At 42.5% G+C, this 15,306-nt stretch overlaps 1 protein-coding gene across 6 annotated transcripts in view; it reads right to left on the reverse strand.

The window, feature by feature from the left end:
* LOC139274170 (ATP-binding cassette sub-family C member 9-like) overlaps positions 1-15,306 on the reverse strand; it is a 343,814-nt gene that overhangs the window by 203,434 nt on the left and 125,074 nt on the right. For all 6 annotated transcript variants that reach the window (XM_070891221.1, XM_070891210.1, XM_070891227.1 and 3 more), the window contains 2 exons: positions 10,389-10,429; positions 5,392-5,502 (listed from right to left, as the gene is read on the reverse strand). In XM_070891221.1, coding sequence (XP_070747322.1) covers positions 5,392-5,502; positions 10,389-10,429 — 152 coding nt within the window. The remainder of the gene's footprint in view (positions 1-5,391; positions 5,503-10,388; positions 10,430-15,306) is intronic.

Raw genomic sequence — 15,306 nt, forward strand, 5'->3', positions numbered from 1 at the left:
ATCCTTGGCCCCCTCCTATTTTTCATCCACACACTGCCCCTTGGTGACATCATCTCAAAACACAGTGTCAGTTTCCACATGTACGCTGATGACACCCAGCTGTACCTCACCACCACTTCTCTCGACCCCTCCAAGATCTCCAAATTGTCAGACTGCTTGTCTGACATCCAGTACTGGATGAGCAGAAATTTTCTTCAATTAAATGGCTGAAGCCATTGTTTTCGGTCCCCGCCACAAACTCTGTTCCCTAGCCATTGACTCCATCCCTCTCCCTAACATCTGTCGGAGGCTAAACCACACTGTTCACAAACTTGGTGTCATATTTGATCTTGAAATAAGCTTCTGACCATATAGCCGCAGTATAACTAAGACCGCCTATTTTCACCTCCATAACATCGCCAGTCTCCGCTCTTGCCTCAGCTCATCCACTGCTGAAATCCTCATCCATGCCTTTGTTACCTCTAGACTTGACTATTCCAACGTATTCCTGACTGGCCTCCCACATTCTACCCCACGTAAACTGGAGGTGATCCAAAACTCGGCTGCCCATGTTCTAACTCGCACCAACTCCTGTTCACTCATCACTCATGTGCTCGCTGACCTACATTGGCTCCGGCTTAAACGACGCCTCGATTTCAAAATTCTTATCCTCGCCCATCCCTATCTCTGTAATTTCCTTAAGACCCACAATCTCCCAAGATAACTGTGCTCCTCTAATTCTGCCCTCTTGAGCATCCATGATTATAATCGCTCAATCATTGATGGGCATGCCTTCTGTTGCCTAGGCCCTAAGCTCTGGAATTCCCTGCCTAAACCGCTCCACCTCTCTTTCCTCCTTTAAGACGCTCCTTAAAACCTATCTCTTTGGCCAAGCTTTTGGCAACCTGCTCTAATTTCTCCTTATGTGGCTCGGTGTCAAATTTTGTGTCTTATAATACTCCTGTGAAGCGCCTTGGGACGTTTTACTACGTTAAAAGTGCTAGATAAATACAAGTTGTTGTTGTTGTTATATCATCTATAATAATGGGGCGACAACAGTATTATATATATATAGCCAATTTTAAAATTGATTAAAACAACCAAGTAGACTTTTTTGGTAATGGAAAACTAAATCCAATGACTTGAGTCTCTGGTATGTGAACAGACAGATCCATCTGGCAGATCAGATCAGCTACTTGCATTTAGACTGAATATCATTCCCTGAAATAATAATACATTTTAACTGTCACAACTACAAGCAGATGAATTTTTAACTACTCATGAAATAAACATGTAGAAGCTGTGTTAGAACTTCATACTGAATTTACAGGTACAGAAACAGTGCAATGGCTGGGCACATTGGAGTTGTATGACACAAGGTTAAGCTCACACTCCTTAACATGACTCAGCCAGGTTGTCAGTATGAGGCATCCAGTGAGGCCAGGTACTGCTGACCGGGTGGCAACGCAGAGAAAAAAAAATGAAGCCAAAGCACAGAACCACACTATATCTGGAATTCTCTCCCTGTCTCTCCTCCTTTAAGACTCTCCTAAAAACTCTTTCATAGAAACATAGAAAATAGGTGCAGGAGCAGGCCATTCAGCCCTTCTAGCCTGCACCGCCATTCAATGAGTTCATGGCTGAACACCAGTTCACCGTCCATTGTTTGATTACGCTTCTGTGAAGTGACTTGGGACAGTTTTCTACGTCAAAGCTGTTATATAAATGCAAGTAGTTATTGTATAAATACTAGTCTTTCTTCCTTCAAGTATAAAAAGCTAACACCTATATTGGACTGAGAACTATAGCCCATAGTTCAATCTTCCATGATCTTGAGGGCCCTCGTTAATCAAATCACTCTTGTTGTGGGAGTATGTTGCAAGATTCTCTCATTTCAAAGTTTTTGCTGAAAAGACAAAGACCCAGTTTTTTTTTTAAAGCATATTTTTGTTCTGGTCTTTACAGATTTGGAGGCTAGGTGATCCCAGCGGATCATAATAAGCGAGTGAGACTTGCCCAGGATACTCTGCACTAGGAGTCTCCCAAAATTGACCCTTTTGCTGAATCTTCACACTCAAAGTCTGAATTTGGCAGTAGTGTGAAATAATGCTGGTCATCAAGAAAAAGATTATTTTCTACCATGACTAACCTCAGACTGCTTTCTAGTGTTGGATGTTCATGAATAAATAGAGCAGAAAATCTGCAGTAAATGGTATATCTTATTTCAAAAAATGACGGGCTTAAAAATGTATTTTATTAATTAATATCCAGAATATAGCAGGGAGTAGGAAGCTAATTTTCTCCGTAAGAAAATACTTTTGAGCTCAAATTTTATTTTGAACTTCATGTGTTGAGCAGTATAACTGATATAACAAGGAGCATTAATAGTTGGTGAAATCCAGTGCTCAGTGCAATGTAGTTTGGATGTTTAAAAACTGAACACTACATGGAAATTAACATGAGCATTACAAACAGATTAAAAATTGAGAATAGAAAACAAGCTATCAGCATCTTAGAATCATCGAATGATACAGCACAGAAAGAGGCCCACCATGCCCATGCTGACTCTTTGGAAGAACTATCCAATTAATCCCACTCCATGCTCTTTCCCGATAGCCCTGCAAAATTTTCCTTTTCAAGTATTTACCCAACTCCCTTTTGAAAGTTATTATTGAATCTGGTTCCACCACCCTTTCAGGCAATGCATTCCAGATCATGACAACTCTCTGCATAAAAATGTTTTTCTTCATGTTGCCAATTACCGTTAATCTGTGTCTGACCCTTCTGCCATTGGAAACAGTTTCTCCTTACTTACTCTATCAAAATCTTTAATGATATTGAACACCTCTATCAAATCTCCACTTAACCTTCTCTGCTCTAAGGACAACAACCCCAGCTTCTCGTGTCCCTCCACATTATTGAAGTCTTTTATCTCTGATACAATTCTAGTAAATCTCCTCTGAAACGTCTCGAAGACCTTGACATCGTTTCTAAAGTGTGGTGCCCAGAATTGGCCACGGTACTCCAGCTGGGTCCTAACCAGTGCTTTATAAAGGTTTAGCATAACTTGCTTACTATTGTACTCTATGCCTCTATTTATAAAGCCAACGGTCCCATGTACCTTTTTTAACAGCCTTCTCAACTTGCCCTGCCACCTTCACAGATGTGAATATGTTCACCCCAGGTCTCTGTTCCTGAACCCCATTTAAAATTACAAAGACTTATATCGGATATACAGCACAGAATCAGGCCATTCGGTCCAATCAGTCCCTGCTGGCGTTTATGCTCCACTCGAGCCTCCGCCCATCCTTCCTCATCTAACTATCAACATAATCCTCTATTCCCTTCTCTCTCGTATGCTTATCTAGATTCTCCTTAAATGCATCTATACTATTCGCCTCAACTATTCCCTGTGGTTGCGAGTGCCACATTCTCACCACTTTCTGGGAAAAGAAGTTTCTTCCGAATTCCCTATTTGATTTCTTGGTGACCATCTTATATTGATGGCCTCTAACTTTACTCTTCCCCACAAGTGGAAACGCTCTCTCTATGTCTACTCTATCAAAACCTTTCATAATTTTAAAGACCACTATTCAGTCACCCCTCACCTTCTCTTTACAAGAGAAAAGAGACCCGGCCTGTTCATCCTCTCCTGATGGGTATAACCTCGCAGTTCTGGTATCATTTTTGGAAACCTTTTTTGCATCCTCTCCAGCACCTCTATATCCTTTTAATAATATGGCGACCAGATCTGTACACAGTACTCCAATGTGGTCTAACCAAGATTTGATACAAGCTTAGCATAACTTCTCTACTTTTCAATTCTATCCCTCTGGAAATAAACCTTAAATAAATGATGACTTTGAATAAATATTTTTGCTGTGTTTCTATTTTACTAGTACTTTGTAAATATACAATTGTCTTTACAACAAAGCCTTCTTAAATATTTTGATTCTGGCAAGTTTCATGTTGTTCTTATGATCACGATAAATATATTTTAAAATGAATCACAGAAAATAGGTCACTTTTGTGCAGTACTTCCGCTAGACATGGCTAGTAGCTGTGTTAGTGTCAGCTGTGGCTCAGTGGGTAGCACTTTCGCTTCTGAGTCAGAAGGTTGTGAGTTCAAGTCCCACACAAAAAATCTACGCTGACACACTGCACTGTCAGAGGTGCTGTCTTTCGGATGAAACGTTAAACTGAGGCCCCGTCTGCTCTCCCAAGTGGACGGAAGAGATCCCATGGCACTATTTCAAAGAAGAGCAGGGGAGTTATCCCCGGTGTCCTGGCCAATATTTATCCCTCAATCAATATAACAAAAAAGGACAGTTTATCTGGTCATTGCTGTTTGTGGGAGCTTGCTTTATAAATCCAAGTCTTTCTTTCTTTTAGATTTGAAAATTCTATGCTAGATTTACAATTACGGATTAGAGACATTTAATTAAAAATAATACAAATGTAAACATGGCATCTACACACAAAGACTATCATTTAGCAGTTTCTGTATATGCAAGTTTATTTGCAGAATGTTTGTTGGGTACTTCAAGTACTAATTATTTTTGTTGAAAAATAAGGGATGAAGGTGCAAGGCAAAAGGGGCAGTGCTGGGACAAAAAAAGTTACAAAATCTTTTTTACACAGCGAGCGGTTAGGATCTGGAATGCACTACCTGAAAGGGTGGTGGAGGCAGACTCAATCACGGCTTTCAAAAGGGAGTTGGATAAGTATCTGAAAGAAAATAATTTGCCGGGCTACGGGAAAAGGGCAGGGGAGTGGGACTAGCTGATGTGCTCTTGCAGAGAGCCGGCATGGGCTTGATGGGCCGAATGGCCTTCTTCCCTGCTGTAACTATTCTATGATTCTATTAAAAGATGGGGCTAGAGAAGCTGTAAATGACAACAGTAGAAACATTACCAGCAGCTGCTGCCTGAAAAAATGGGAGCAGTGGTTATGAGCTGGAAGGTTCAGTTCCACACTCGGCAATGTACTGTCCAACTGAACTATCAGGAATCTCCAGTACATAATACATATAACCACATCGGCTAATGAATTTATAGAGGCCTCTAAAAATAAGCAACATTCTCTAAAGTTTATTGATACTTTTGTCTACTAAACAATCACTTCTCTCAGAATAATAGTCTGTAGCATTGAGAAACATAGAAATAGGTGCAGGAGTAGGCCATTCGGCCCTTCGAGCCTGCACCGGCATTCAATGAGTTCATGGCTGAACATGCTTCCTGTCTGCCAACTAGTTCTCAATCCACGTCAACACACTACCCCCAATTCCATGTGCTTTAACTTTGCACATAACACCAATTTTTTTTCAGACTTGACTTTCTAAACCACAGGTGACTCGAAAATCTTGTGTTACTTGTATTTAATATTGAACAAAATATTTAGCATGCAACTCACCATGGGAAACATAAGTAGTGGAGAATTAAATTTATCAAAAAGTGCCAGTGCTGAAAAAGCCATGTTAGCAGTCAGTGGTGACCCACTCAAACTAGAGTAAATGCTGAAAGTCTAAAAAGAAAGTTAAAAAAAAAATTAATAAAACTGAAGATTCCCTAACATTCCTTACTTCACAGATTTAACTACAGATTTTGTAGAATTAATTTTTATATTAGCTGCACAAATCATTAATTTTTCTTCAATTGTAATCTTTGTACTCTTCAAATGTAAATACACTTTAATCTGCAAAACATTCCAAGAAGATAAAATTACATTTGCAGTCTTTAAAAACATAATGGGCTAGAATTTCCACAATGAAGGATATCACCGTTTTTGGCGTTATTTGCAATTAACGCTGTTTTTTTTGTCGCTAAAATAACACGAAAAAATAAACGCTTAAATTTCCCCAAACGGTTTCTAACTTTTGGCGAAGGGCAAAATAAGTGCCATTTTGAGAAGAAAAAAACGGCCGTTCTGCGCATGCACGGAAATTTCTTTTTTTGCCTGTTTTTCACGTGACGCGCATGCGCTTCCTGGTCTGGAGCAGCAAATTTTGTAGGGAATTGAAAGTTGCAGGAGAGTTCTCAATACATACACACAGGTGCTGCAGGAACAAAAATGCAGCTTGATTCGGGAAGGAAGAGGGCTAGAAAGTTTAGCCAGAATGCAAATGAACCCCTGGTAGGCGCGGCAGAGAGAGGATGGGGCCAGATTGGGAAGAAGGGTCCTGGTAAACTGCACCCATCTACAATGGTTGAAGCTTGGCGATGCGTTGCCGAGCAGGTTTCCTCGGTGGACTCCATCAGGAGAACCTATCCGCAGTGCAGGAAGAGGTGGCATGACCTTTGTGGGACAGTTAGAGTAATTAATATTTTTATTTATGCACTCCAATTACTTGAATTGTAAATGTGACCCATCTTGGTATCGCTAGGCTTCTGATCGTCACACATTATAAAGATTGCTTTTTTTCTGCACTGCACTTCGATGTTTTCATGATGAACAACATGCAAGTAAAGGGACACTGTACAGATCACTTAATTAAATGCACACATTATGGTATAAGTGCTTTGATGACTACCTGTGTGTGCCGCGACAGCAGAAAGCCCCTCTCTTAAAAATGTCTATTGCCATCTTTGCAAAGAAAGTTGTCCGAGAACCGGCGAGAGCAGCGGCAAACCGCTGGGGGTCCGGCAAGACTGCTCCCAATCATCGCCCTGGAAAGTCAGATTGCAGGTCTTATTGGTGCGTCGCAGAGACCGACCACCTGTGCGGATACTGAGCCCAGGTTCGAGAGAGAGGGTAAGTCTTACAAAATCCACAGTCTGGGTTGGCTCAATGTTAAGTACTGTGTGGGCTAGGCTTTGGTTCATGCGATGTAATCGCCGTCGGCTAGGCTTCGGTTTATGCGATGTACTATCATTCGTCGTGGTCCTTCAAATGAGCCTCCGCTATGTGAGCCTACTCATGTCACCCTGCCCCCTTCCTTGCTGCTAACCAGTCATCTGTTCTTTGATATTTTGCAGATGTTTCAGATACATCCAATAATGGAGAAGACCCTGCCAGCTCGCCACAAACAGAAGTGGATGACACTGAACTCAGCCATCCTGCAGAACTGCCACAGGAGGAGGAGGAGGACGATGCTTCAATTGATGTTTTTGGGGGAGGATGATCAGATGGTGGTATTAAATTTGGAGGAGCTCGACGCCACGGAGGTAGAAAGGGTTTTAGCCTGCCCTACGCAGGAGTGGACACATGTCGGTTATGCACCATCCGAGATCCCAGGTCCCAGTGGGTTGCAGGAACTCACACCAGGGCAGCAGCAGGCCCATCTGTATGAGGCGGAGATGTGAAGAGTGTGCTCCCGAGATGCAGGCTCCATATGAGGTGGTAGAGTTGATAGGAGTGACCAGGGAGAGTGTCCAGCTCACCAAATCACTCCTCGACGCCATGGGTGGGATCTCGGCAAGCATTGCAGTACTATCCGCTGACATTAGGGAGGGCATGTCGGGATCCATAGCAGTACTATCTGCTGACATCAAGGAGGGCATGTCTGAGATAGATACTGCGACGCGGGAAAACACCGAGGCTGTCATTGCCCAGCGGACAATTAACGCCACTCCAATCCCCAGACCAATCTCAACCGTCAGGGTGCGGGTTGATCTACAGGCTGAAGAATCCGAAGCCGGGCCTTCCGTAGTCAGAGGTTTTCAAGGGCTTCCGTTGGTGTCTCCTTCGTCTGTCCCCCTACAAACTAGGGTTCACCGGGGGTAGGGCTAAGCCTGCGGTAACGGGCAAAGCTAATGGCAAGGGCGAGAAGGATGGACGGCATGGCGGTGTTTAAATAAGGGGGGTGGTGGGTTGGAGAGGTGGCTGCAGCTGAAGTTTGTTTGCTGCTGTTATTGTTTTGCTGTTCTTTTGTTCTTGTGGTTGGTTGTTTGCATTATTGTTATTTTAAGTGATGTTAATTTAAAAGTTTAATATAATACCAAAAGTTTTTATGAAAGTTAAGTACAAGTGTACAAATGTTTAATAAATTTCAAATTATTTTTTCAACTAAACCAAACTTATGCACTCATTCGCAGAATAACAGGGGGAAATAGTCAACATGGTGGGATACAGTGGGCAGTCCATGATGCAACGGCCGTTCAGCCTTCATGCAAAGCAGTGAAGTATCAGCTGCTGATGCAAGGCTCTTGCAATGACAAAAGGTCCACAAGGCCTCCTCCCGTGTCCTCCTGAGGGTGGTAGGGTGGCATGGGTTCCATGTCCTCCTCCTTGTCCTCTCATTCTGTGCCACCCTGCTCATTGGTAAGTTGATGAAGTCTCTCCTACGTGCAAACAGTGCAGTAGTCACCTGGCGAATGCAGTGATGTGTAGCGTGCTGCGAGATGCAGCATATGTCCCCTGCTGATGCTGAAAAGAGCCGGAGGCATAGAAGGCAAGTGCTGCTGTCACCTTCACCTCAACGGTTAGTGCAGTCCTCCTTACGCTTATAGGCTGTATGTCTGCCTTTATGAGCTGGCATATCTCTGTGCCCACCTCTTGTCGAAAGCGCAGCCTTCTAATGCACTGTGCTTCAGTCAGGTGAAGGTATGAGCGCAGTTCCCTGTAAACTTGTTGGGGGTAAGGCCTCCTCCCCATAATTCTGCGACCTCTTAGATTACACTGATAATGCTGTCGAATAAGCCTTCTTCTATGATTATCCTGGATAGCATAAGCAGTTACCAAATATGGCACAAGTGGAATAGGCCCCATTCTTAAAATGTCCTTAAATATCCTTGAAAACGAATTAAAAATTCACTAATCTTTAAATGCAGCCTTCCCTCCAAAACCTTTAACTCTGCTCCGTTTTTCAAGATGGCGCCGTTATTGCCGATTTCGAACCGACTCGACCAGGTAAGACAAGCTTTTCAGTTCGGCATTTATCATTGTTCTTAAACATGTTGCTTTGGCCAAATTCACAAAAATGGCGATATCGTTATTTTTGACGTCTAGTGACGTCATAAAAATGGTTCTGGAAAATGTCGGAAGCTATTTTTTTTTTTTTAAACGACGGCGTTAAACCACTGGCCAAATTTGAAAAATGGCCTTACATTTTATTAACGGCAAAAAAAACATTTTAATGCAAAAAAAGGCGTTAAAACGTGCGTTAGGCTGGGGAATTTCTAGCCCAATGTACTTTGCATCCAAACTAATTCATTTTGACTGTATTAAAATGCAGTACTTCCAAGAGTTTTATTTTACAAAACGTAACTAAATCTTTATGCACACTTGATGATAAATAATACAGCTAGTGAAACTAGGACTATAACTAGACATTCAGTTTGCATTAAATGAAGTCTGAGCTAAAATGTGTTACAGCAAAATAATACTTTGATTATTCTTTCATTACATCTACATACCAGATGATTGCCAGTTGGCATGAAAACCAAAAGGTCAAAAGCTACTGGTAGTTGGCACTGCACTTCAATTAGACTCAAGAGGCACATTATCATTGAAGAATGGCTAAAGCTATGGCTGCATATTTTGTGTGCATGCCATAATTAATTTTTTACCCTTCGCAAAACTCAGCAATATGACTTATGATCAAACTGACAGATAACAGCCAAAAGTGCAACACCAAGGATTTTTGTAATTCCAGACATTAACTACATTGGAAATCAAGCTTACTTCTAGCTCAGACTTTCAGATTAATACTCATGACCCTGAGGCCTTAAAGTACTGATCACTAAGAACTTTGTGCTGTGCATTAATTTCCAATTAGCATAATTTATTGCCCTTTATCATTGATAGTCGGTGCGGAGAGAAGTCAACATTATCAAACTGCTTCTCATTTTCACTTTGGATCTTTCAATCAAATTACCTTCTTCTTACATTCATTTTATTGAAAAATACAGTTCAGAAAATATAAACATGAAAGTTGAAAATGTTCAATAAAAACAGAAAATGTTCACCAAGTTGGTCACCATCTAAAAGAGAAAAGGTTAACATTTCAGGTAGGACACTTCCTCAGAACTCAGTTCTTAATTCAGTTCTGGTGAAGGTGACACCCAAAATATTAACCCTTCTTTTTTTCTTTCAGAAGCTGACTAACCTGCTGTACATTTCCAAATGTCCTTTTTTTAATGCTAGATCAGGAACATGGCAGCCATTGTAGAATATTCTGATATGGTTACATTTTCATTAAAATAATTAGCTTATAAAATTGTTCCTTTGCCTTGCTAATAAGGTCCACTTAACATGACATAGTTAAGATTGGTAACACAACAGTGTGGTTGGGCTAGAGGAGAAAGAGGGAATTATAGACACAAGCTTTGTCCCAACCTCCAAAGTGCTGTAATACTGCACTGCAAACCAATAACGTAACTTGTTGTGCTAGTATGTTTCACTTGATGTGTTAATCTCAGTTAAGATGCAGACAATTAAATCAAAATGGTGAATTAGATGTGTTTACCTACCACCATTGTTGCTAAAACAGGTGTCACCTGGGTGAGAAACACTGCAAAGACAGAGTTAAAAAAATGAAATATTCAATTTGATTAAATATTATATAGTCTCTGATAACATACAAAAAGCTTTATAAAGGATAGAAAGTTACATAAAGAAAATGCTTTACATTATCCAATAGTGAGAGCCATAAATAAGTTCAATCATTGAGCATTCAACATCCGTATTCACATTCCTCAACCTTTGCAAAAACATTATTTGCAAACATTTTAAAAATCTAATATTTAGACAATAAATTATTTGGATAGTTACATTCATAGTCTTAGGAAGAAAATTCTCTTATACCAATAAACTTATATATTTTTTAAAAGCTTTTACGAATCAATTTATTTATTTGTATAAAACCCCCAAATCAATTTTTTAAAAAAAAGAGTATTACATAAATTTACCTTGAGGACTGACTCCCCGCTGGCCACCAGCTCCCCCCCCGCCTCCCCCCGCCCCCCCCCCAAAGAATCCCCAGTTTTCGTGTTTTAAAAATAAAATGCTGGTTGATACAGCTCTGAAATATAGCACTATAGCAGTTATACAGCTGCTAAGTGCTAGATCCCAATTATTTCTTTGATCTCATGATATAGAGATCTACACAAGATGATCAAAGCAACACTTCAATCAGTTTTAGCACTGTAACTTTCAGTGCACAACATCCATATTTCACCACACAAAAGGAAATGAAGACGACGCTGAAGCATACAAAATATTTGCTTCAAGGTCTTTCAAAATCTAACCTTAAAATAAAGGAAAAATCCAGCCAAAAGTGAATTTATTTCATGCCAAGTGTATGTAACAGCACATGCTACATTCATCAACTTCCTTCAGGTTGATTGCTCTCACTGCACACATCTCCTGCACAATGGCTGAATCTATGCATCTTGATCCCCTTTATAACTTTTAATAGGGCAATGAAAATCTTGTTTCTTTAAGTCTCTCAAGTCCAGCCAACTACTATCATCTCTTACTTTCCTTAACCTTTCATCTGTTGACTTTTTTGGCCTAAATGTGTGCTCTGACATCAAATTGACCGCCCACATCTCCCCCACTGCTAAAACTGCCGAGAAGACACCATAGAACCATAAAGCTTACCACACAGTCCGAAGGTAAGTGTGATTGTTTTCTCTTTAAATCTTTTTTGCGGTTTATGTTGTGGTGGCGAGGGCTATGTATTGGGAATGTTTTTGTGTTTTTTTTTCACGTTTTTTTCTCCCCAGGCTTCTCTCAGAACGCTCCTGGCCCGGCTCTTTAGCTTGGGATTTTCCAATGCTAACGCCCCTTAGCGCTGTGCCCCAGACACTCTTTTCCTCAGGCGGCCGAAGGCTGCACTGGCGCACTGGAGACAGTGTTGAATCTCATTGCATGGGCCTTGCACTAAACATCCGTAAGACAAAGATCCTCCACCAGCCTGTCCTCGCCGCACAGCATTGCCCCCAGTCATCAAGATCCATGGCACGGCCCTGGACAACGTGGACCATTTCCCATACCTCGGGAGCCTCTTATCAACAAGAGCAGACATTAACAACAAGATTCAACACCACCTCCAGTGCGTCAGTGCAGCCTTCGGCCGCCTGAGGAAAAAAGTGTTTTGAAGACCAGGCCCTCAAAACTGCCACCAAGCTCATGGTCTACAGAGCTGTAGTAATACCTGCCCGCCTGTATGGCTCAGAGACATGGACCATGTACAGTAGACCACCAAGTTGCTGGAGAAATACCACCAATGTTGTCTCTGCAAGATCCTACAAATCCCCTGGGAGGACAGACGCATTAACATTAGCGTCCTCGACCAGACCAACATCCCCAGCATTGAAGCACTGACCACATTAGATCAGCTCCGCTGGGCAGGCCACTTTGTTCGCATGCCAGACACAAGACTCCCAAAGCAAGTGCTCTACTTGGAACTCCTTCACAGCAAACGAGCCAAAGGTGGGTAGAGGAAACGTTACAAGGACACCCTCAAAGCCTCCCTGATAAAGTGCAAAATCCCAACTGACACCTGGGAGTCCCTGGCCAAAGTGGAGGAAGTGCATCCGGGAGGACGCTGAGCACTTCGAGTCTCATCGTCGAGAGCATGCAGAAATCAAGTGCAGGCAGTGGAAAGAGCATGCGGCAAACCTGTCCCACCCACCCTTTCCCACAACAACTATCTGTCCCACCTGTGACAGAGACTGTGGTTCTCGTATTGGACTGTTCAGCCACCTAAGGACTCATTTTAAGAGTGGAAGTAAGTCTTCCTCGATTCCGAGGGACTGTCTATGATGATGATGATGATGACAGTAGATGTGGTGTATATTGATTTTCAGAAGGTGTTCGATACGATTTCTGATGAGGCTTGTTAGAAAATTCCAGACATATAGTAAAAGTGAAAATGTAACAGCATTGATGGAAAGTTCATTGGTGGATAGGAAACAGAGTTAAGGGTAAATGTTGTTTGGTTTGGAGCAGAGTTGGAAGTAGTGTACCCCAAGAGTCAGTGCTACATCCTCTTTTGTTCTTGGTAGATATAGATGATTCGAACTTTGGTATAAAGAACACAAGCTTAAAATTTGCTGGCATCTCCAAAGTAGAAGCTTTGGGAAACAATGAGGAGGATGCAGAAGACTTCAGGAAGATACAGAAAGGTTAGCAGAATTGGCAGACAGGTGGCAGATGCAATTTAAAGTGGATGTGTCAGGTAATATATTTTTGGAGATAAAGAAGGTAGCATGCTGTGGGATGGAGATAAAGAAGGAATTGAAATATATTTATTGCCACCACAGCTGTTTACTTTACAATGTCAGAAGCTTAAGCCTTGAGGATTTAAAATAAACTTTTGAGCTGTATGCAGTTTGGAAGTGTTTGCAGTGAACTCTCTGTTCACTGTCACCTTCTTGGAGCAACCTCGCTCACCATTGACAGATCGCTTCTGTGATCTCAACCTCACTGCCATCTATCCCAGCAGCATCTTGAAAAAATCTCACCTTGGTCCTCAGAATCCCACCATGATCAGCCCCAACACCAACATCACAAAATACACCAGCAGCATTAATAACAACACCAAACTTCTCTGCAATCACCTGATGCTGTACAGGACACAGGACATCAGCACCTGACCACATTGCTGCCTGGGAGGCCAGTGATGGCCTCACCATGGCCATATTTACTTCACTTGACGCTGTGTACCCTGGCTGCCACATGATACACCAGGTTGGCGCCACCCTACACCAGCACCATAAAGCAGCCCTGCAATGCCAAAGCCATTCCTTTCACACTCATCGTCATTGTGCAGAGTACACTTATGTCTGACCATTCTCTACAACTCACTAAGCCACTTCCAAAGGTGCACACAAATCTGTCCAAGAAAACAAAGTGTTCAAAATAAAGATTTGAATGGTTGACAATTAGCAGAAACTCTACATGAACATTGGCTAAAACACCCAAGTGCCTACCCTTGTATGTTGTTAGTTGGTATGATTGGACAAGGATGAGGGTGAATGTAAAGGGTGTCTCGTGAGATGGAGAAAGTGACTGTAGATAGAGAGAGGGATTGGTGGAGGTGCAAGGTAAGTAAGTTGGTGTGAGTACGGATGTGCAGGAGTAGGGTAGGTAAGACACATGATGTGCATGTAATGAGTGGCACAGCAGGATGAGGTTGAGTGTGGCTTTGCCGTAACGTTTTGCGATCTACTGAGATCATTGAAAGGTTTGCGCCACTGCAGTCAGGTGCTGCTGACAACATCCCTGCTTGTGCCCTCCTGTGCAATGTGCAACCAGGCTGCACTGATGTCCTGTGGATCTATTCCGTCCAGTGGAAGGGTAGAGAACCTCCCTGCGTGCTGTGACTCCCTCCATAAGCATCTGGAAGGAGTCATGGAAGAGCCTGGGTGTAGCCGTACACCTATGTGCAGTGCTTGCCTGTGTTTGCAGCACCTCAATGCTGTAGAACACTGACAGCATAGCTGTCAAGAAAAAGTTGTCTATGGTCCCTTTAAGGAAAGCAGCTGATGAAGCGTCAACAGAGGACGTCATCAGACCCACTTCTTGTTAATTGGCCGGGAACCTCGCAGGGCGGGCTTAATAAGCCCCATCAAGAAAAGATTGTGCTGAGAGGACAGGATGGAGCCTGGAGCACGTTCCCCACATGCCACCACTGCCGGCCGCACTGGTCTCGCCACTGTTGCCAAAATCGCGGCCATGGGGTTGCTCCTCTAGAACCTCTCCTCATGGCAAAATATCTGATAGGTGGCGCCTCTCTCATTTCTAATCTCTCTCTTGCTCTCTATCACTATCTCTTGGTGTTATATTTTAAATTGACTCTACTACCATTAGTGTTCTGCCAAACCTTCCTCTCTTGCCCTCCCCCCCAATTTTCAAAAATGCTAACATACTTCCTCCTCCCTGCAGCCTCACTGGGTGAAATCAAAACTCATCACATCCTTTTTCAGTTCATTAGTTTCTAGGACTTCGGCCCCTATTTGTCACAATAAAGATATGTTTTATCCCCCCCACCGTTAGCGCAAATAAAACTGAGCACTTTCCACAAAATAAAAGTTATCTTTAGCGCCACGCTACCACAGGCCATTTCGGGGGGGCGCAGAGTTTATAGTGTGCACCGCAAAATCACTGCGCATGCGCTGAAAAAAAATCACTCACTGCGTGTGCCTGGAGTCTGTTGTTCGGTCTAGAGTGGAGGACCTTCGGCCAGGGATAGCAGCGGGTTGGATGCGTGGAAAAAGCTCTTCTGGAAGTTTATTTTTGCCTGGTTTATTTTTACCTGGAGTTTGTTTAGTCTGGCATGGAGGACCTTCGGCCAGGGATTGCAGCGGGCCAGCGCCGATTTCATTAACTTAAGGTAGGCTTTATTAAAAACGAGCTCAAAGGTCTCTGTGCACCGTTTAA

The sequence above is a fragment of the Pristiophorus japonicus genome, chromosome 1, assembly GCF_044704955.1.
Source record: "Pristiophorus japonicus isolate sPriJap1 chromosome 1, sPriJap1.hap1, whole genome shotgun sequence".
Lineage (NCBI taxonomy): Eukaryota > Metazoa > Chordata > Chondrichthyes > Pristiophoridae > Pristiophorus > Pristiophorus japonicus.